The sequence below is a fragment of the Balaenoptera physalus genome (assembly GCF_965194825.1).
Source record: "Balaenoptera physalus genome assembly, chromosome: X".
Classification (NCBI taxonomy): Eukaryota; Metazoa; Chordata; class Mammalia; order Artiodactyla; family Balaenopteridae; genus Balaenoptera; species Balaenoptera physalus.
The window spans coordinates 48,070,762-48,092,219 of NC_138903.1; the positions used below are offsets into that span (position 1 = coordinate 48,070,762).

At 43.6% G+C, this 21,458-nt stretch overlaps 2 protein-coding genes across 13 annotated transcripts in view; one reads left to right on the top strand and one right to left on the bottom strand.

The window, feature by feature from the left end:
* Positions 1-1,406: 1,406 nt before the first annotated feature.
* On the top strand, positions 1,407-21,002 carry TRO (trophinin). 8 transcript variants are annotated; one of them, XM_082445111.1, is made up of 13 exons: positions 1,407-12,023; positions 12,605-12,693; positions 12,982-14,136; positions 14,785-14,889; positions 15,005-15,068; positions 15,328-15,407; positions 15,834-15,925; positions 16,616-16,695; positions 16,789-16,831; positions 17,248-17,310; positions 17,859-17,973; positions 18,765-20,602; positions 20,778-21,002. In XM_082445111.1, the coding sequence occupies exons 1-12, from the start codon at positions 11,921-11,923 to the stop codon at positions 20,589-20,591; spliced, it is 3,816 nt and encodes a 1,271-aa protein (XP_082301237.1). In that variant the 5' UTR covers positions 1,407-11,920; the 3' UTR covers positions 20,592-20,602; positions 20,778-21,002. The 8 variants fall into 8 exon arrangements, with proteins under 8 accessions (XP_082301237.1, XP_082301243.1, XP_082301239.1 ...); XM_082445117.1 differs by having other exon boundaries at positions 18,765-18,872; XM_082445113.1 differs by having other exon boundaries at positions 13,096-14,136.
* The window catches only part of PFKFB1 (6-phosphofructo-2-kinase/fructose-2,6-biphosphatase 1), a 68,218-nt gene continuing 61,643 nt past the window's right edge, over positions 14,884-21,458 (bottom strand). For 2 of the 5 annotated variants that reach the window (XM_082445187.1, XM_082445185.1), the window contains one exon: positions 14,884-15,025. In XM_082445187.1, coding sequence (XP_082301313.1) covers positions 14,925-15,025 — 101 coding nt within the window. In that variant the 3' untranslated portion in view covers positions 14,884-14,924. Of the gene's footprint in view, positions 15,026-16,078; positions 16,315-18,206; positions 18,377-21,458 lie in introns of those variants that run through there. The other 3 variants (XR_014258453.1, XR_014258454.1, XM_082445186.1) reach the window with 3 other exon arrangements.

A 21,458-nucleotide genomic window follows, 5' to 3' on the forward strand; every position in this document is an offset into this window, starting at 1 on the left:
AAAAGGAGAAGTAACAAATGGCACTGCAGAAATACAAAGGATCATGAGAGATTACTACAATCAACTATATGCCAATAAAATGAACAACCTGGGAAAAATGGACAAATTCTTAGAAATGCACAACCTTCCGAGACTGAACCAGGAAGAAACAGAAAATATGAACAGACCAATCACAAGCACTGAAATTGAAACTGTGATTAAGAATCTTCCAATAAACAAAAGCCCAGGACCAGCTGGCATCACAGGCGAATTCTATCAAACATTTAGAGAAGAGCTAACACCTATCCTTGTCAAACTCTTTGGAAATATAGCAGAGGGAGGAACACTCCCAAACTCATTCTATGAGGCAACCATGACCCTGATACCAAAACCAGACAAAGATGTCACAAAGAAAGAAAACTACAGGCCAATATCACTGATGAGCATAGACGCAAAAATCCTCAACAAAATACTAGCAAACAGAATCCAACAACACATTAAAAGGATCATACACCATGATCAAGTGGGGTTTATCCCAAGAATGCAAGGATTCTTCAATATACGCAAACCAATCAATGTGATACACCATATTAACAAACTGAAGGAGAGAAACCATATGATCATCTCAATCGATGCAGAGAAGGCTTTCAACAAAATTCAACACCATTTATGATAAAAACCCTGCAGAAAGTAGGCATAGAGGGAACTTTCCTCAACATAATAAAGGCCATATATGACAAACCCACAGCCAACATCATCCTCAATGGTGAAAAACTGAAAGCATTTCCACTAAGATCAGAAACAAGACAAGGTTGCCCACTCTCACCACTATTATTCAACATAGTTTTGGAAGTTTTAGACACAGCAATCAGAGAAGAAAAAGAAATAATAAGAATCCAAATAGGAAAAGAAGAAGTAAAGCTGTCACTGTTTGCAGGTGACATGATACTCTACATAGAGAATCCTAACGATGCTACCAGAAAACTACTAGAGCTAATCAATGAATTTGGTAAAATAGCAGGATACAAAATTAATGGACAGAAATCTCTGGCATACCTATATACTAATGATGAAAAATCTGAAAGTGAAATTAATAAAACACTCCCATTTACCATTGCAACAAAAAGAATAAAATATCTAGGAATAAACGTACCTAAGGAGACAAAAGTCCTGTAGGCAGAAAATTATGACACTGATGAAAGAAATTAAAGATGATACAAATAGATGGAGAGATATGCCATGTTCTTGGATTGGAAGAATCAACATTGTGAAAATGACTCTACTACCCAAAGCAATCTACACATTCAATGAAATCCCTGCTCAAATTGCCACTGGCATTTTTCACAGAACTAGAACAAAAAATTTTACACTTTGTACGGAAGCACAAAAGACCCCGAATAGCCAAAGCAATTTTGAGAGCGAAAAATGGAGCTGCAAAAATCAGGCTCGCTGACTTCAGACTAAACTAGAAAGCTACAGTAATCAAGACAGTATGGTTCTGGCACAAAAACAAAAATATAGATCAATGGAACAGGATAGAAAACCCAGAGATAAACCCATGCACATATGGTCACCTTATCTTTGATAAAGGAGGCAAGACTATACAGTGGAGAAAAGACAGCCTCTTCAATAAGTGGTGCTGGGAAAACTGGACAGGTACATGTAAAAGTATAAAATTAGAACACTCCTTAACACCATACACAAAAGTAAGCTCAAAATGGATTAAAGACCTATATATAAGGCCAGACACTATAAAACTCTTAGAGGAAAACATAGGCAGCACACTCTATGACATAAATCACAGCAAGGTCTTTTTTGACCCACCTCCTAGAGGAATGGAAATAAAAACAAAAATAAACAAATGGGACCTAATGAAACTTAAAAGCTTTTGCACAGCAAAGGAAACCATAAACAAGACCAAAAGACAACCCTCAGGATGGGAGAAAATATTTGCAAATGAAGCAACTGACAAAGGATTAATCTCCAAAATTTACAAGCAACTCATGCAGCTCAATATCAAAAAACAAACAACCCAATCCAAAAATGGGCAGAAGACCTAAATAGACATTTCTCCAAAGAAGATATACAGATTGCCAACAAACACATGAAAGAATGCTCAACATCATTGATCATTAGAGAAATGCAAATCAAATCTACAATGAGATATAATCTCACACCGGTCAGAATGGTTATCTTCAAAAAATCTAGAAACAATAAATGCTGGAGAGGGTGTGGAGAAAAGGGCACACTCTTGCACTGTTGGTGGGAATGTAAATTGATGCAGCCACTGTGGAGAACAGTATGGAGGTTCCTTAAGAAACTAAAAATAGAACTATCATATAACTCAGCAATCCCACTACTGGGCATATACCCTGAGAAAACCATAGGTCAAAAAGAGTCATGTACCAAAATGTTCATTGCAGCTCTATTTACAATAGCCAGGACATGGAAGCAACCTAAATGTCCATCGACAGATGAATGGATAAAGAAGATGTGGCACATATATACAATGGAATATTACTCAGCCATAAAAGAAACGAAATTGAGTTATTTGTAGTGAGATGGATGGACCTAGAGTCTGTCATGCAGAGTGAAGTAAATCAGAAAGAGAAAAACAAATACCGTATGCTAACACATATATATGGAATCTAAGGGAAAAAAAGGGTCATGAAGAACATAGGGGAAAGACGGGAATAAAGACACAGACCTACTAGAGAATGGCCTTGAGGATATGGGGAGGGCGAAGGGTAAGCTGTGACAAAGTGAGAAAGTGGCTTGGACATATATACACTACTAAATATAAAATAGATAGCTAATGGGAGGAAACCGCATAGCACATGAGATATCAGCTGATCAGGGAGATCAGCTCTGTGTTTTGTGACCACCTAGAGGGATGGGATAGGGAGGGCCAGAGGGAGGGAGACACAAGAGGGAAGAGATATGGGGATATATGTATATGTATAACTGATTCACTTTGTTATAAAGCAGAAAGTAACACACCAGTGTAAAGCAATTATACTCCAATAAAGATGTTAAAAAAAAAAAGATGATCTAGATCTTGGAAATAGAATAGGGGCATGGATTGAGAAGATGCAAGAAATGTTTAACATGGACCTAGAAGGACTAAATAACAAACAATCAGTGATGAACAACATAATAACTGAAATGAAAAATACACTAGAAGGAATCAATAGCAGAATAACTGAGGCAGAAGAAAGGATAAGTGAACTGGGAGATAGAATGGTGCCAATAACCGCCATGGAGCAGAAAAAAGAAAAAAGAATGAAAAGAAATGAGGACAGTATCAGAGACTCTGGGACAACATTAAATGCACCAACATTTGAATTATTGGTGTCCCAGAAGAAGAAGGGAAAGAGAAAGTGTCTGAGAAAATATTTCAATAGATTATAGTCAAAAACTTCCCTAACATGGGACAGGAAATAGTGACCCAAGTCCAGGAAGTACAGACAGTCACATACAGGATAAACCCAAGGAGAAACACACAAAGACACATGTTAATCAAACAAACAAAAATAAAATACAAAGAAAAAATATTAAAAGCAACAAGGGGAAAGCAACAAATAACATACAAAGAATCCCCAAAAGGTTATCAGCTGATTTTTTCAGCAGAAACTCTGCAGGCCCGAAGGGAGTGGCAGGACATATTTAAAGTGATGAAAGTGAAAAGCATAAAGACATGATTACTCTACCTAAGAAGGATCTCATTCAGATTCAGAGGAGAAATCAAAAGATTTACCAACAAGCAAAACCTAAGAGAATTCAGCACCACCAAACCAGTTTTACAAAAAATGCTAAAGGAAATTCTCTAGGCAGGAAACACAAGAGAAGAAAGAGACCTACAAAAACAAACACAAAACAATTAAGATAATGGTAATAGGAACATACCAATTGATAATTACCTTAAATGTAATGGATTAAATGCTCCAACCAGAAGACATAGACTCGTTGAATGGAAACAAAAAAAAAATGCCTGTATATATGCTATCTACAAGAGACCTACTTCAGACCTATGGACACATACACAGTGAAAGTGAGGGGATGGAAAAAGATATTGCATGCAAATGGAAATCAAAAGAAAGCTGGAGTAGCAATACTCATATCAGATAAAATAGACTTTAACATAAACAATGCTACAAGAGACAAGGAAAGACACTACATAATGATCAAGGGATCAATCTAAGAAGATATAACAATTGTAAATATTTATACACTCAATATAGGAGCACCTCAATACATAAGGCAAATGCTAACAGCCATAAAAGGGAAAATTGACAGTAACACAGTAATAGTGGGGGATTTTAACACTCCACTTACAGCAATGGATAGATCATCCAGACAGAAAATTAATAAGGAAACACAAGCCTTAAATGACACATTAGTCCAGACAGACAATTGATATTTATAGGGCATTCCATCAGAAAGCAGCAGAATACACTTTCTTCTCAAGTGCACACAGAATATTCTCCAGAATAGATCACATCTTTGGTCACAAATCAAGCCTCAGTAAATTTAAGAAAGTTGAAATCGTATCAAGCATCTTTTCTGACCACAATGTTATGAGATTACAAATCAATTACAGGAAAAAAACCTATAAAAACACAAACACATGGAGGCTAAACAATATGCTACTAAATAACCAAGAGATCACTGAAGAAATGAAGGAGTAAATCAAAAAATACCTAGAAACAAATGCCAATCAAAACGCGAAGATACAAAACCTATGGGATTAAGCAAAAGCAGTTCTAAGAGAGAAGTTTATAGCAATACAATCCTACCTCAAGAAACAAGAAAAATCTCAGATAAACAGCTTAAAGCAACTAGAGAAAGCAACCTAAAGCAACTAGAGAAAGGAGAAAGAATGAAACCCAAAGTTAGTAGAAAGAAAGAAATCATAAAGATCAGAGCAGAAATAAATGAAATAGAAATGAAGAAACAATAGCAAAGACTAATAAAACTAAAAGCTGGTTCTTTGAGAAGATAAAATTCATAAACCTTTAGCCAGATTCATCAGGAAAAAAGGGAGAGGACTCAAATCACACACTCAAACCTTGTGTGTTATTTGTTGTTTTTCCCTTGCTGCTTTTAATATGTTTTCTTTATATTTAATTTTTGATAGTTTGATTAATATGTGTCTGGGCGTGTTTCTCCTTGGATTTATCCTGTATGGGACTCTCTGTGCTTCCAGGACTTGATTAACTATTTCCTTTCCCATATTAGGGAAGTTTTCAACTATAATCTCTTCAAATATTTTCTCAGTCCCTTTCTTTTTCTCTTCTTCTTCTGGGACCCCTATAATTCGAATGTTGGTGCGTTTAATGTTGTCCCAGAGGTCTCTGAGACTGTCCTCAGTTCTTTTCATTCTTTTTTCTTTATTCTGCTCTGCAGTAGTTATTTCCACTATTTTATCTTCCAGGTCACTTATCCGTTCTTCTGCCTCAGTTATTCTGCTATTGATCCCTTCTAGAGTATTTTTAATTTCATTTATTGTGTTTTTCATCGTTGCTTGGTTCCTCTTTAGTTCTTCTAGATCCTTGTTAAATGTTTCTTGCATTTTGTCTATTCTATTTCCAAGATTTTGGATCATCTTTACTATCATTATTCTGAATTCTTTTTCAGGTAGACTGCCTATTTCCTCTTCATTTGTTAGGTCTGATGTGTTTTACCTTGCTCCTTCATTTGCTGTGTGTTTTTCTGTCTTCTCATTTTGCTTATCTTACTGTGTTTGGGGTATAAAATTAGAAATGAAAAAGAAGTTACAACTGACACCACAGAAATAGAGGATCATAAGAAAGTACTACAAGCAACTATATGCCCAAAAATGGACAACCTGGAAGAAATGGACAAGTTCTTAGAAAGGTACAACCTTCCAAGACTGAATCAGGAAGAAATAGAAAATATGAACAGCCCAATCACAAGTAATGAAATTGAAACTGTGATTAAAAATCTTCCAAAAACCAAAAATCCAGGACCAGATGGCTTCACAGTTGAAGTCTGTCAGACATTTAGAGAAGAGTTAAAACCTATTCTTCTGAAACTCTTCCCAAAAAATTGCAGCGGAAGGAACACTCCCAAGCTCATTCTACAAGGCCACCATCACCCAGATACCAAAACCAGACAAAGATACCACACAAAAAAAATTACAGGCCAATATCACTGATGAACATAGATGTAAAAATCCTCAACAAAATACTAGCAGTGTGAATCCAACAATACATTAAAAGGATCAGACAACATGATCAAGTGGGATTTATCCCAGGATGCAAGGATTTTTCAATATCCACAAATCAATCTGTGTGATACACCACATCAACCAATTGAATAAAAACCATATGATCATCTCAGTAGATACAGAAAATACTTTTGACAAAATTCACCACCATTTATGATAAAAAAACTCTCCAGAAAGTGGACATAGAGGGAACAATCCTCACCAAAATAAGGGCAATATGTGACAAAGCTACCGGTAACATCACACTCAAGGTTGAAAAGCTGAAAGCATTCCCTCTAAGATCAGGAAAAAGACAAAGATGCCCACTCTCACCACTTTTATTCAACATAGTTTTGGAAGTCCTAGCCATGACAATCAGAGAAGAAAAAGAAATAAGAGGAATCCAAATAGGAAAAGAAATTAAACTATCAGTGTTTGCAGATGACATGATGCTACATAGAAAATCCTAAAGACCTTACCAGAAAACTACTAGAGCTCATCGATGAATTCAATAAAGTTGCAGGTTACAAAATTAATATACAGAAACCTTTGCATTTCTATAGACTAACAATGAAAGATCAGAAAGAGAAATTAAAGAAACAATCACATTTACCATTGCATCAAAAAGAATAAAATACCTAGGAATAAACTTAACTAAGGAGACAAAAGACCTGTACTCCTAAAACTATAAGATGTTCATGAAAGAAATCAAACTTGACACAAACAGATGGAAAGACATACCTTGCTCTTAGATTGGAAGAATCAGTATTGTGAAAATGACTCTACTACACAAGGCAATCTACAGATTCAGTGCAATCGCTAGCAAATTACCAATGGCATCTTTCACAGAATTAGAACAAAAAAATCTTAAAATTTGTATGGAGACACAAAAGACCCCGAATAGCCAAAGCAATCTTCACAAAGAAAAGTGGAGCTGGAGGAATCAGGCTCCCTGACTTCAGACATTACTACAGAGCTACTGTCATCAAAACAGTATGGGACTGGCACAAAATCATAAATATAGATAAATGGAACAGGATAGAAAGCCCAGAAATAAACCCATGCAGATACAGTCGATCTATGACAAAGGAGGCAAGACTGTACAATTGAGAAAAGGAAGTCTCTTCAGTAAATGGTGCTGGGAAAACTGGACAGCTACATATAAAAAACTGAAATTAGAACATTCTTTAACACCATACTGAAAAATAAACCCAAAATGGATGAAAGATCTAAATGTAAGACTGGATACTATAAAACTCTTGGAGGAAAACATAGGTAGAACACACTTTCACATAAATTGTAGCAAGACCTTTTTTTCATCCACCTCCTAGATTAAAAACAAAAATAAACAAGTGGGACCTAATTAAACTTGAAAGCTTTTGCACAGCAAAGGATATCATACACAAGATGAAAAAACAACCCTCATAATGGGAGAAAATATTTGCAAACGAAGCAACTGACAAAGGATTAATCTACAAAATATACAAACAGCTCATGAAGCTCAATATCAAAAATCAAACAACCCAATCAAAAAAATGGGCAGAAGACCTAAATAGACATTTCTCCAAAGAAGACATACAGATGGGAAACAAACACATGAAAAGATGCTCAGTGTCAGTAATTATTAGAGAAATGCAAATCAAAACTACAATGGAGTATCACCTCACACTGGTCAGAACGACCATCATCAAAAATTCTACAAACAATAAATGCTGGAGAGGTTGTGGAGAAAAGGGAACCCTCTTGCACTGTTGGTGGTAATGGATTGGGATGGAGGTTCCTTAAAAAACTAAAAATAGAGTTACCATATGATCCAGCAATCCCACTCCTGTGCATATATTTGAGGAAACCTCTAATTCAAAAAGATACATGCACCCCAATGTTCATAGCAGCACTATTTAAAGTAGCGAGGATATGGAATCAACCTAAATGTCCATCAACAGAGGAGTGGGTAAAGAAGATGTGGTACATATATATATGATGGAATATTACTCAGCCATAAAAAGGAACGAAATTGGGTCATTTGTAGAGATGTGCATGGACCTAGAGACTGTCATACAGAGTGAAGTAAGTCAGAAAGAGAAAAACAAATATTGTATATTAATGCATATATGTGGAATCTAGAAAAATGGTACAGATGATCTTATTTGTAAAGCAGAAATAGAGACACGGACGTAGAGAACAAACATGGATACCAAGGGGAACAGGGGGTGGGATGAATTGGGAGATTGGGATTGACATATATACACTTTTGATACTATGTGTAAAATAGATAACTAATGAGAACCTACTGTATAGCGCAGGGAACTCTACTCAATTCTCAGTGGTGACCTAAATGGGAAGGAAATCCAGAAAAGTGGGGATATATGTACATGTATAGCTTATTCACTTTGCTATATAGTAGAAACTAACACAACATTGTACAGCAACTATACTCCAAGAAGATTTTTTTAAAAAGAAGAGGTAATGTAATATTTCATTCAGATGTCTATTCTGGGAATCAGGATATCAGTTCTGGGGTGTCAGAGATGAACCAGATCTGCATGATGGGGCCCCAAGGAGCTCACAATCTAGCATGTAGGAAAGAGAGTAAACAGTAAGCCAGTAAACAGAGAGCTCTCACCCAGTTTGTTAAGTGCTCTGACAGAGCCATGCAAAAGAGCAAGGAGGAAGGAAAGACTAACTAAGCTTGGGGTGATCTAAGATGGTTTCTTGGGAAAAGCAGCATTTGTACCAGTCTTTATAGGAAGGCAGGCCTTTTATTAGCAGGCATGGGGTGTGGGAGAGGGGAACAAAGACATTCCAGGTAGAGGAAGAGTTTGAACAAAGGTATGGCATTGGCAGGAGGCAGAACATGAGTCATCCACTGTGACTGAGGCCTGTGAGGCTGTCCGGGGCTGACTGTGGAGGGCCTTGAATGATAGGCTAAGGAGCTTGGATTTAAACCTGCAGGCCAAGGGAACCCTTGGTGGCTATAGATATGGTCAGCTTTGCATTTGAAACATGGCTCTGAGGGCCTCTGTGCAAGTGGAGCAGGTGGGAAGCAGGTGCATTAGAGCAGAGACCCATCTGCCACCATCCCATGTGCCCCTATGCTCAGCAGAGGCTCCTCAGAGCCTGCAGTCCTACAAGAACTACTGCTTCTTCCCTTCTCTTCTGCCAATGTTCTACTCCTCCCACAGGACACACCCAGCTCAAATACACCCTATCTGGAAGCTTTCACTGCCTTCTAGAAGGTGATTTCCTCTGTGAGGCCCCTCAGTACCCTGCTCTGGGATTATTCAGTGACATGTTGTATTCTTATGCATCCCAGCCAGATGGAGAAATCTTCAAGGACACGTTGTGAATCTCATCCAGTTTTGCATCTCCAGTGCATACATAGTATGGGTTTTGGCACATGGAAAACCACTGGGGAACTCTTCACCAGTGAATTAGAGAAAGAGAAAGTACATGAAGAGAAAGAAGAAATGGGAGAAGGGGAGGAGAATACTTGGAGAGAGGGAAGGAAGGGGGCAGAGAGATAGGGTGTTGGTATGGTCAAGGGAAATAAGAGGAAGAGCGTGGAGGAGAGTACAGGGCCAATGTGGGTTCTTTCTTCTTCCCATCAGTAGCACCAAGTATCAGACCTGCCACAGTGAGTGTCAGGCTTTGGAATCAACCAGATGTGGGTTCATATTCTGGTTCCATCACTTAGTGACCATGTGCCTTTAGACAAGACACGTCACCTCTTGGGCATTAATTTCATCAACTGTGGAATGATGATAATACTAGTCCTTCCTACATGGGTGTTTTAGAACTTAAGAATAGAGTCTGTCATACAGAGTGAAGTAAGTCAGAAAGAGAAAAACAAATACCGTATGCTAACACATATATATGGAATCTAAAAAACAAACAAAGAAAGATTCTGAAGAACCTAGGGGCAGGACAGGAATAAAGACGCAGACGTACAGAATGGACTTGAGGACACGGGGAGGGGGAAGGGTAAGCTGGGACGAAGTGAGAGAGTGGCATTGACATATATACACTACCAAATATAAAATAGATAGCTAGTGGGAAGCCGCCGCATAGCACAGGGGGATCAGCTCTGTGCTTTGTGACCACCTAGAGGGGTGGAATAGGGAGGGTGGGAAGGAGATGCAAGAGGGAGGGGATATGGGGATATATGTATACTTATAGCTGATTCACTTTGTTTTACAGCAGAAACTAACACAACATTGTAAAGCAATTATACTCCAATAAAGTTAAAAAAAAATAGATGTGAGTTCTTTGAGGGCAGGGATCCAACATCCAACAAGGGCCTTGGCACAACTGTGTGCTCAACAAATAATTACTGACTGAGTGAGTAAGTGATTGCCCAAGAAGAACTGTTTTCCACACTGCGGAGCAGTGCTCCATTCCACAAGAGAGAGGGGCTAAGCACCTGTGTACCAGTGTACCAGTAAAGGAGGAACACAGTCCCAGTAAAAATTTTCAGCTAAGTTGATATACGTTAAAAGCATCAATATAGTCATTGGGGGATAAATAAGAACTTTTGGTAGACTTTCTTACATTTACTGATTTTATTCTGAATTACATATGATGCAGGGGGCACCCTAACTTTTAGAGTTTAGAGACTCTAAATGTCTTAATTTGGTCCTATTAAGCAATAGAAATTAATATGATTTAGTCCCCTACCCCAGAGCAGCTCCTGGGGAGAGAGACCCAGACACACAACACACTACAACAACACACTACGTAACTAAGGTTGGCATAGAGGGGTCTGTAGGAAGCATTGGTGTGGGAGCCCAGAGAAACACAGTCCTCCTACGGGGAACAGAGGAATCAAATAGGAATGGGGATACAGGGTGGGGGATAGAGAAATCAAATGGAGAATAGAAAAGAATGATTGCTGAATAAGAGGTAGTAAGCAGAAAAGAGATCACATTGGGGAGAAAGGAAAGCTGGACGTAGGGAGTGAGGGAGGAGGCTGACAGGCAGGGAAGGAGACCCCTCTGGAGGCGGAAAGAGGCAGGATCACTTCCGGCTGGGGAGGGGGAGCAGACAGGCTCAGACCTAAGGAGAGGCTTGGAGAGAGCGGACGCCTTCTGGACAGGAGAGGTGAGCTAAAGTGCCCTGCTTTACTGAAGACCTTGTGGGGGACTCCAGGCTGGGGCTTTGACGTGCTTGACTCCACACACCCCTAGGGTTTGAAGGAAACCTGCTAGAGGTTCAGGAGCTAACCGCATAGAAGTGGTCGGATTTAGAGGTGCCTGGACTCGGTTTGCAAGGGAGAAAGGAGGGGGCAGAATCCCCTTTGGGCAACGGAAAGAGAGATCTGGACTCTGTTCGGGCTGCAGAAAGGAGGGATGCAGACCCGGTTGGGACTACAGAAAAGAGAGATGGAGAAATAGTTCAGGCCGTAGAAAGAATGGAACACCATCCAATTAGGCAGGGAGATAGGCAATAGGAGGCTTCGTTTAAACTGGAGAGAGGTCGCAGGACCTGGTTTGGGCCACAGAAAGTAGAGATTGGGAGCTAGAAAAAGTAAGGGGCAGAATCCTTATTATACATCTGAAATGACCTGGCTCAGAGGGGAGAAAAGAGGGGCTAGGACCCGGTTGATACCGGTTTGAAAAGAAAAGGACAGAACCTGGTAGCGTTTGAGAAGGATTACACAAAAGCCTAATACCATAGGATTTGTGGGTGGGGTAACCATGTTGCAGTAAGGGCGGGATGGTCACTTGCAGACATGGAAGTAGGGGTGCGGTGTTGCGGAAGGGGCGGTGCAGGCACTTACTGCAGAGCGGAGGGAGGGGGCATATAAAGGGAAGAGGAGGTGCGGAGAAGTACTGCAGAGCGGAGGGAGGGGGCGTTTCGGGAAGGGGCGGTGCGCTGCGTGGCTGTACTGCAGAGGAGAGGTTTATGGTGTTGGGGAAGGGGCGGAACGAAGAGGTGCTGCAGAGCGGATGGAGAGGGACCGGTGTTGGGGGAAGGGTTGGAATGAGACGAGATGCAGTTAGAAAGAGTGGGTCAGGGGTGGCGTCAAGATGTTCTGCTGCTCTGAGGGCAGAGGGCTTATGTGAGATTGAGGTGGTCGGGCTGTCCAGTCCACCAAAGCACATGCGCGCTGAGCGCCTGCGGTTGCCCTCACGCCTCTGGTTGATGTGCATGCACACTACCGAGTTGCAAGTTGCCGTAAGGGTGTTTGTAGGGTAAAGGGGTGGGGTCGAGAGCTGACTTGCGGTTTCTTGGAGGCAAAAGGAGGTAGGATTTGGAAGCCAGATGGTCTGGGCTTCTAGGTATGAGAACCCAGTAGTTGAAGGGTTTGGGGCCCAAGGTTTGATCAGAACCCCCTCCTTCAGGATTGGCAGGAGACCTGATGAATGTCCACCTCCCTCTTATTCTTTCCTGACTCAGGCCCCTTCCCATCAGTCTCAGCTGTTTCTCGGCCTTCCAGAAAAATGGATAGGAGAAATGACTCCGATTATAAGATGACCCCGTTCCAGGTGAGGCCCCTCTGCATTCTTGGCAGGCCATCTGCCCTATTCTGAGTTCATTTAAGGCTGTTGAGCCCTTACCACTCTGTAGTCACATAATTTCCTGCCTAACCTGTTTCAGTCCTCCCCTGCATGGTGGAGGAGGAGGTGAAGAAAACCTGCCTATTTCTTGCTCCCTTCCTCTTCCTTCACCGTCCCCTTCAATCAGTCACCATTCAGAGGAGGGGGAGGTTTTATAGAAAGGGTGGGTTGTAGGTAGGCCAGATGGCTCAGCATGTTATAATCTTAAGTGTGTAGGGCCCTCTGCCTCCCCCTGGGAGCCTGGGGCTTCACTTCCCTCCAGATGTACAGGCTGAGACAACAGAAGAAGACAGTGTCTTGCTGATGCATACCCTCTTGTCATCAACAAAGGACCCCCTGGCTATGGACCCACCAGTTGCCAACCGGCCTAAGAAAAGCAAGACCAAGAAGGCCCCTATTAAGGCTATCACTAAGACAGTACGCGCTGCCCCTCCAGTTCCATCTGCCAATGTGATTACCACCAACAAGCCTAAAATAACTTTTCCGGCTTTAAACCTTCCAATCATCCCCCAGATCAACCAGGCTTCAGCTACCACTGAGGCAGCCAATACTCAGGCTTCTTCATTCACCGCTCAGCCTAAGAAAGCCAACAAGACAAAGAGAGTTACTGATAAGGCAGCCCAAGGCTCCCAATTTCCAACTGGCAGTGAGAGTGTTACTACACAGATCAAGTTACCCTTGCAGGCCCTAAACGTGCCAGTCATCCCACAGACTATCCAGGCTCCAGTTGCCACTGAGTCAGCCAATTCTCAAGCCTTGTTAGCCTCCATCAAGCCTAAGAAAGCTCCCAAGGCTAAGAAGGCTAACAATAAGGCCATAGCTAGTGCCACTGAGATCTCACTGGCTCCATCCACCACCTACACAGCTACCACCCAAGGCCAAATTACCTCCATCCGAACTAAGAAAGCCTCCAAAGCCAAGAAAGCAACTGTTAAGCGCACAAATACTGACACTGAACTCCTAGAGGCCCCAGATGCCACTGAGACAGCTACCAGGCAGATTGAGGCCTCAGCAGCAGCTATCTGGCCCAAAAAATCCAAGGGCAAGAAGGCTGCCTATAAGGGCCCAAATTCTGCCTGTGAGATATCTGAGGCCCCACCTGCCAGTCAAATGGTCACAAAACAAGCCCTAGCAGCCACCGTCCGGGTCAAGAGAGGGTACAGGGCTTGGAAGGTTGACACTAAAGCCCGGACAACTGAAAGCCAGACTCAAATTGACAAAGGGGCCCAGGCCAAGATGTCTACCCCTCAGATCAACATAAGTGTCCTTGAGACTCAGGTTGTTGCTGCTGTCCAGGCCCTGGCAGATGACTACCTGGCTCAGTTGAGTCTGGAGCCCACAACCAGGACCCGGGACAAGAGGAACCGAAAGGTGAGATCTGTGACATCACCATCCTTAACTCTGTACTTCTTTTCCATTCCTATCCTTCTGGTTTGTTCACTTGTTCTTTTAAGTTTACTGAGCCAGTCCCCGCATTCACATTGGCTGTGAGAGATGCTGAGAAGAATGTGATATAGTTCCTGCTGCTTGGCAGTTCACAGATTGGTGGGGAAATAAGACATCCATACACTTAGCTACAAACTGGATATAAATCAACTTGTATTTATCAATACATAGTAGTTAGCATGCACCAGGCTTTGTGTTGGGTATAGTCACACAGGTTATGCTTTTATGTTTTAAGGTAACTCTTACCAGCTAGGTCCCAGTGTTATAGATAAGAAAACCAAGTCCCAGAGAGGTGAAGTGACTTGTTGAAGGGGTACAGCTAGTAGAGCCAGTGGTGGCCAAAAGAAGAAGAAGAACCAGACCCTGCCCTTGGGTTGCTCCTGTCTTGGCAGGGAAATGAAACTCCTGCCCGGAAGGCAGTGAAAGACAAATCTAGAACTCAGTGTGGCTAATGGTAAGGTAAGGACCCCTACAGGGAGGGTTTAGGGGACTTTCAGGAACAGTCAGCGTGAGGAGACAGAGCCATCTCTTTCACCTGGTGATTTTGGACCTTCCTTCTTTCTGATGATGCAGTCCAAGCATCTGAACGGGGATGAGAGAGGTGGTGGTAATTATAGGTGGATTCCATGGGGCCGGAGGCCTCCGCTATCCCGAGATGTGGCCATTTTGCAAGAAAGGGTAAGAATCCAATGCTGCCCAGTCTCTTCTCTTCTTCACCTGCCCTCTTCTCTGTCATTCTTCCAAGTTTTATGAAAACATATTGAGATGTCCCCATGTATTCCTCTTCTCCCAGGCAAATAAGTTGGTGAAATACCTGTTGGTTAAGGACCAGACAAAGATCCCCATCAAGCGCTCAGGTAGAGTCATACCAACCCTCCTCCCTGAGATCTCCTTTCTACTCCCCTCTCCTCCCTGCCCTGGGGGTAACCATTTAGTTTTATGGCCTCTTCATTCTCTCATCTATCCTCCCCTGCCCTTTTCACACTCTGTCATGGCTGGCATCTCCCATTAACACAGTTCAGGACTCAGACCACACTAACCCCATAGGGCTGGCAAAGGGCTGCAGCTCTGTGGCCCCTTCTCAGCCCAGCTGCTCCCACCTCTCCCTTCCTGCAGACATGCTGAAGGATGTCATCCAAGAATATGATGAATACTTCCCAGAGATCATTGAACGAGCAAGCTATGCTCTGGAGAAGGTGAAGGGACATCCTCTGTGGGATGGGGAAGTCTTGAATGGAACAAAGGTTTACACGTCCCTTTGGGGGGACCACAGAGACTCCCTAATCCAGCCCTATCACTGTGCAAATGAGCAGATGATGGCCTAGGGAGGGACGTAGACTAGCCTCGGGTCACACAGCAAGTACAACTAGGACCCAAGCCACCCAGCTTAGTCCTGGCTTCTGTCTACTGCTGGATATGTCCTGTAGTATATTTCAGATGCTCACCTCTCCCTTCCATCCCCCATTCTCTGTCTCCCTAGAGTCTCACTAAGCATAAAGACTATTTTGATAACAATAGTACATTTGTTACCTGTTTGCTGTGTTAGTTAAGTGCTTTACATGCATTATTTCACTGCCTAGGCTGAATTTTGTGACCTCACAGGCTATTCTTTTACTTGGCAGATGTTTCGAGTCAATCTGAAGGAAATTGATAAACAAAGTAGCTTGTATATTCTCATCAGCATTCAGGAATCCTCTGCAGGCATCCTGGGAACGTAAGCTGGGAAAGGGCTGGGATGGGAGGGAGGCTTCTGCTTTTGTCCATGGTACTACTCCACCCCTGTCCTCTCCCCGCATCCCCTAGGAAGTCAGGAAAGACAGAGCCTAAAAACCCCTTTTCCATATCCCACACGTAGTTGGAGCCCTACACATAGTAGTGGTGCCTGATTATGATTGACTGGAGGTTGTAGAAGCCTGAGGCAGGTCATTCCTACTGTCAAGTTTTCTGTATCTCCAGAAGCTTCCCTGTTGTTGCTTGTCTCTTCCTATTGACCTTGGTAGAGTGGTTCTCAAGGGAGGGCTTCCTGGTATGGGTGAATCATGAGGGTTGAAGGGCAGGAACATCAGTGGGGCCGTGCCTAGAATTCTTTTGGAGCTGAGGGGTCTGGAAGAGAAAGAAGGGACTCACATTGGTTGGGTGTCCGGGTTGTACTGGGTTGACAAATACAAGTACAATTCTATCCTCTCAGCAACCTGGGGAGAGGAGAATGTGATTTTCCCATTTTATGAATAGGAGAGTCTAAGTGCCTTGCCCAGGGTCACATAGAGCTTGAAGCATAGACTGGGCAGAATTCTCTCATATCTGAAGAATCTGGGAGAAGCTAGCCTAGTAGGCTGGCTGGTGTGTATTTTTTTGCAGATGGCTGCTGGATGTAAACCTTCTCTCTGTCCCATTATTCCCCTAGGACCAAGGACACACCCAAACTAGGTCTTCTCATGGTTATTCTGAGTGTCATTTTTATGAATGGCAACAAGGCCAATGAGGGTGAGTTGCTGGGCTGGCAGCTGAATGGGGGGTCATGGTCGGAATTCCACATGTTCATTTTCTATCCCTGTTTCCTTTTGCCTCCCCTTGCAGCTGTCATCTGGGACGTGCTGCGCAAGTTGGGGCTGCACCCTGGGTATGATTGGGCTCTGTCAGCACTTGCTGTCCGTGTTGTCCTTTGGGAAGAGAGGATGGTCCCAGGATTGCATCAGCCTGGTGGTCTGGTGGAGTGGGCGGGGTTGCTGGACTGGGTAGAGGGTCCAGTGTTCTGACCTGAGTGGATGGGGAAATGGTCCTGAACTCTCTGCTTCCCCTTTCTCCTATGTCCTTTTTCTGTTCTAAGCTGATATATAAGATAAACCTTCAGGGCACCCCTGATAAAGAACCATCTAGCCTCAACTGCCTGCTTCTAGTGACCATGTGTTCATTACTTTCCTGAGTTCATTGAGATGGCCTCATGTGCTAAAGAGGTCTCTTCCATGTTGGGAAATGCCTCTGCCCTCATGTGGGAAGTTCTGATCTTGGTTCATGGGTTATTTTTCCCATTGTCAGGGTAAGGCATTCGCTCTTTGGGGAAGTGAGGAAGCTCATCACAGACGAGTTTGTGAAGCAGAAGTAAGTGGTGTTTTGGGGCTTTGTCAGGCCATGAAGTGTTCTGAGCATGCCGGTCGGGTCCAGAAAGTGCTCGATTGCCCTTTTCTTACACTACCTTTAGAGGTATGGGCATCCTGTTCCCTAGAACTGAGTCCATGGTGGACCATACCAGGGCTGGGCCAGACCAAACACAAGGCCCTTGCTACGGGGTGTGCTCAGAGCAGAATGCCCAAAGAATGGCTCCTCTGTTTACAACACACCCGATAGAAACTTGGGTTTACTCCTCACAGGTGGCAGGATACTTTGGCCTCCCTGTGACACCATGCCCTATACATGCGTCCCCTGCAACACCAAGTGACTACTTTGCACAGGGCCAATGGGAAATGGCTCAGTATTGGAGGTCAAGACCATGAACTGTGTTTTGGAGTGAGTCTAGGGAAGGAGGGCCTTGGAAATCCTTCTCCAGGAGCTGAGTTTAGTTTTTCTTTGGAGGAGGTTGCCACCTGGTCCCAAGTGGTTAGACAACAGGTTTGCTTGGTTAGAAGCAAGTTTCATTTCCTTTCTTCAAGGTACCTGGAATACAAGAGGGTCCCCAACAGCAGACCACCTGAATATGAGTTCTTCTGGGGCTTGCGCTCCTACCATGAGACTAGCAAGATGAAAGTTCTCAAGTTTGCATGCAAGGTAATAGGAGAGCTGCCCTGACTTGGCATATTAAGGGTACAGGATGTCCCTGGCTGGGGTAGGCAGTGTACAGGGATGGGCAGGTATAGGGCAGTCTGCAGTTCATATATAAGCATATGGAACTTCATTTATGTCCCCGAATGCTGCTTGGCATAAAGTTTACATTGTTTCATTCATTGTTCATACTTCGTATTAGTCTGCTCAATTGCCATAACAAAATACTATAGACTGGGTGGCTTAAACAACAGAAATTTATTTTATCATAGTCCTGAAGGCTGGAAGTCCTGGATCAAGGTCCAGCAGGTTTAGTTTCTAGTGAAGCCTCTCCTCCTGGCTTGCAGCTGAATACCTTCTTGCTGTGTTCATGGTGGAGAGAGGGTCTCTTCTTATAAGGACACTAATCCTATTGGATCAAGGACCCACCATTATGACCTCATTAAACTTTACTTCCATAAAGGCCTACCTCCAAATATGGTCACATTCGAGGTTGGTACTTCAAAATATGAATTTTGGGGGACACAAACATTCAATCCACAACATACTCTCTTATCGTTTCCCATATTACAGATGAAGACACTTAGGCTCAGTGAGATTAAGTAGCTTGTCCAAGGTCACACAGCACCTAAGTTATCGAACTGAAATTGGATCTCAGGACTGACCCATGATAGAGTCCCAACAGCTAAGACTTTTTTTTTAATGCTACTATTAGTTTTATACAAAGCCCATGGTAGGTATTTAATACATAATTACAAATGTTATTTTTCGTATAATGATTGTAATTCTCATTTCAGGTGCAGAAGAAAGACCCCAAGGACTGGGCCGTGCAGTATCGGGAGGCAGTGGAGATGGAAGTCCAAGCTGCAGCTGTGGCTGTAGCTGAGGCTGAGGCCAGGGCTGAGGCAAGAGCCCAAATGGGGATTGGAGAGGAAGCTGTGGCTGGGCCCTGGAATTGGGATGACATGGATATCGACTGCCTAACAAGGGAAGAGCTAGGCGATGATGCTCAGGCCTGGGGCAGATTTTCACTTGAAATTGAGGCCAGAGCCCAAGAAAATGCAAATGCCAGCACCAACATTGACTTCAGCAGAGGAGCTAGCACCAGGGCTAGCTATAGCGATGGTGCTAGTATTAGCTTCAGTGGTGTACCCAGCCCCAGTAATGGCTTTGGTGGCACATGCAGCACCAGTGCCAGCTTCAGCAGCGTAGCCAGCATTTGCTTTGGTGGCACACCCAGCACTTGCTCCACTTTCAGTGGTGGAGCCAGCATTAGCTTTGGTGGTGCAGCCAGCACCAGCTCTAGTTTCAGCAGTGAAGCCAGCATTAGCTTTGGTGGCACACCTTGCACCAGTACCAACTTCAGTGGTGGGGTCAGCTCTAGTTTCTGTGGCCCACTCAACACCAGTACAAGTTTCAGTGGTGGAGCCAGCTCTGGTTTTGGAAGCATGCTCAGTACCCCTGCTGGCTTCAGTAATGCACTCAGTATGAGCACCAGCTTTGGCAGTACACTCGGCACCAGTGCAGTCTTTAGTGGTGCACTTAGCACCAGCCCTGGCTTTGGTGGCACACTCAGCACTAGTGTCTACCTTGGTGGCTCTCCCAGTTCCAGTGCCAGCTTTGGTGGCACACTCAGTACCAGTATCTGCTTTGGTGGCTTTCCTAGCACCAGCACTGGTTTTGATGGTGTACTCAGTACCAGTGTCTCCTTTGGTAGCTCTTTCAGCAATAGCACTGACTTTGGTGGTACACTAAGCACGAGCTTCTGCTTTGGTGATTCTCCCAGCACTAGTGCCAGCTTTGGTGGTACACTCAGCACCAGTCTTGGCTTAGGTGGTGCACTCAACACCAGTGCTGGTTTTAGCAGTGCTGTCAGCATTAACACTGGCTTCAGCAGTGCACCCAGCACCAACTCTGGCTTTGGCAGTGTGTTCAGCACCAGTACTGACTTCAGTGGGGCACCTAAAACCACTACTGACCTTGGCAGTGCTCCCAGCACCAGCATTGGCTTTGGTGGAGCCCCCAGCACCAGCTTCTGCTTTGGCAGTGTGTCTAACACCAACCTATGCTTTGGTGGGCCTCCTAGTACCAGCACCTGCTTTAGTGGTCCTACCAGTGCCAGTTTTGGTGATGGACTCAGCACCAGTGCTGGTTTCAGCTTTTGTGATGGGTTAAGCACCAGCCCTGGATTTGGTGCTGGACTGAGCACCAACTCTGGCTTTGGTGGTGGACTGATCTCCAGTGATATCTTTGGTGGTGGGCTGGGCACCAATGCTGGTTTTGGCAGCACACTTGGCATCAGTGCTGACTTTAGTAGTGGCCTCAGCATCAGTGATGGCTTTGGCGGTGGGCCTAATACCAGCTTCGACGGAAGACTGAGCACCATCATTGGCTTTGGCAGTGGTTCCAACACCAGCACTGGCTTTACTGGTGAACCCCTCACCAGCACCGGCTTTATTGGTGGACCCACTTCTATTGTTGGCTTTGGCAGTGGACTGAGCACCGATGCTGACTGCAACGGTGGACCAAGCAGTAGTGTTGGCTATGGCGGTGGACCGAGCAATGCTGCTGGCTTTGGTGGTGGATCCACCAGCCTTGGTGCCTGTAGCTTCTCCTATGGCTAGTGAGGTTTCAGGTAATTACAACAATTCCACAGCCAAGGCCGATGGGGATGGGTATAAGAGCTGGGAGATGTTATAAGAAACCCCCAGGTGGGAGGGCAGGGTGGGGAGATGAGTACAATGAAGGAAGTATGAGAAAATAGTATACTTGGTGCTAAAATGTGTTTCTGTTTGGTGTTTTGTTTTCAGATTTATTTCGCATGTTTACAGATACCGCTAATGAATTGCAGCAGTCCTTCCCATGGAGCCAAGGTACATCCTTGGAATCTTTGTCCACACAGCAATCTAAGCAGATATACCAATCAGCTGAGGGTGACACGCTATGAAAAAAATCTGTTTGCCAATCCTGCTTTGTTGTTTGCTTTCTGTGTCCTGTCATATTTGATATGAGTTACATTAAATTTGAAAAATGAATGCAGTTTGTTCTGTCTTAATGTGCCTAAGTTGTTGTGAGTGACATTTTGGGTTCATAGAAGAGCTAGAGATCAGCATAGCTCTTTGGGGAAGGTGGGCTCCAGCTTTAGGCTAAAAGGCAAGTATGACTTCAGTGGGGTAGAGACGTGGGGAAAGCATAGCAGGCAAGGGGATAATACCTTAAGTCAGGATCTAGAAGGGGAAAGCCTGGAACAGAAAGCAAAGGGAGAGGGTTCTGGAGAGTAAGTATAGATTCATTTTGAGATATTTGTGTAAGAATGGGAGGGATATAGAGGGACGTAACTAAAGGTGGACATAGGAACAAGGGAGGATTTTCTTGGGATAGGAGAGAGACCTGGACATGTTGCATAGACTGTGGGGGCAAAAGCCAATAGAGAAGGACAGGATATAGATATGGAATAGTCAGGAACTGACTGAATCAACCCATCCTTGGGG

Bases quoted from the DNA above. Each gene is read 5' to 3' on its own strand.
- TRO (XM_082445111.1), top strand. From the start codon at position 11,921: ATGGTCACTTGCAGACATGGAAGTAGGGGTGCGGTGTTGCGGAAGGGG. The intron at 15,926-16,615 runs GTAAGCTGGGAA...TTATTCCCCTAG, and splicing joins TCTGCAGGCATCCTGGGAAC to GACCAAGGACACACCCAAAC. The intron at 16,696-16,788 runs GTGAGTTGCTGG...CTCCCCTTGCAG, and splicing joins TGGCAACAAGGCCAATGAGG to CTGTCATCTGGGACGTGCTG.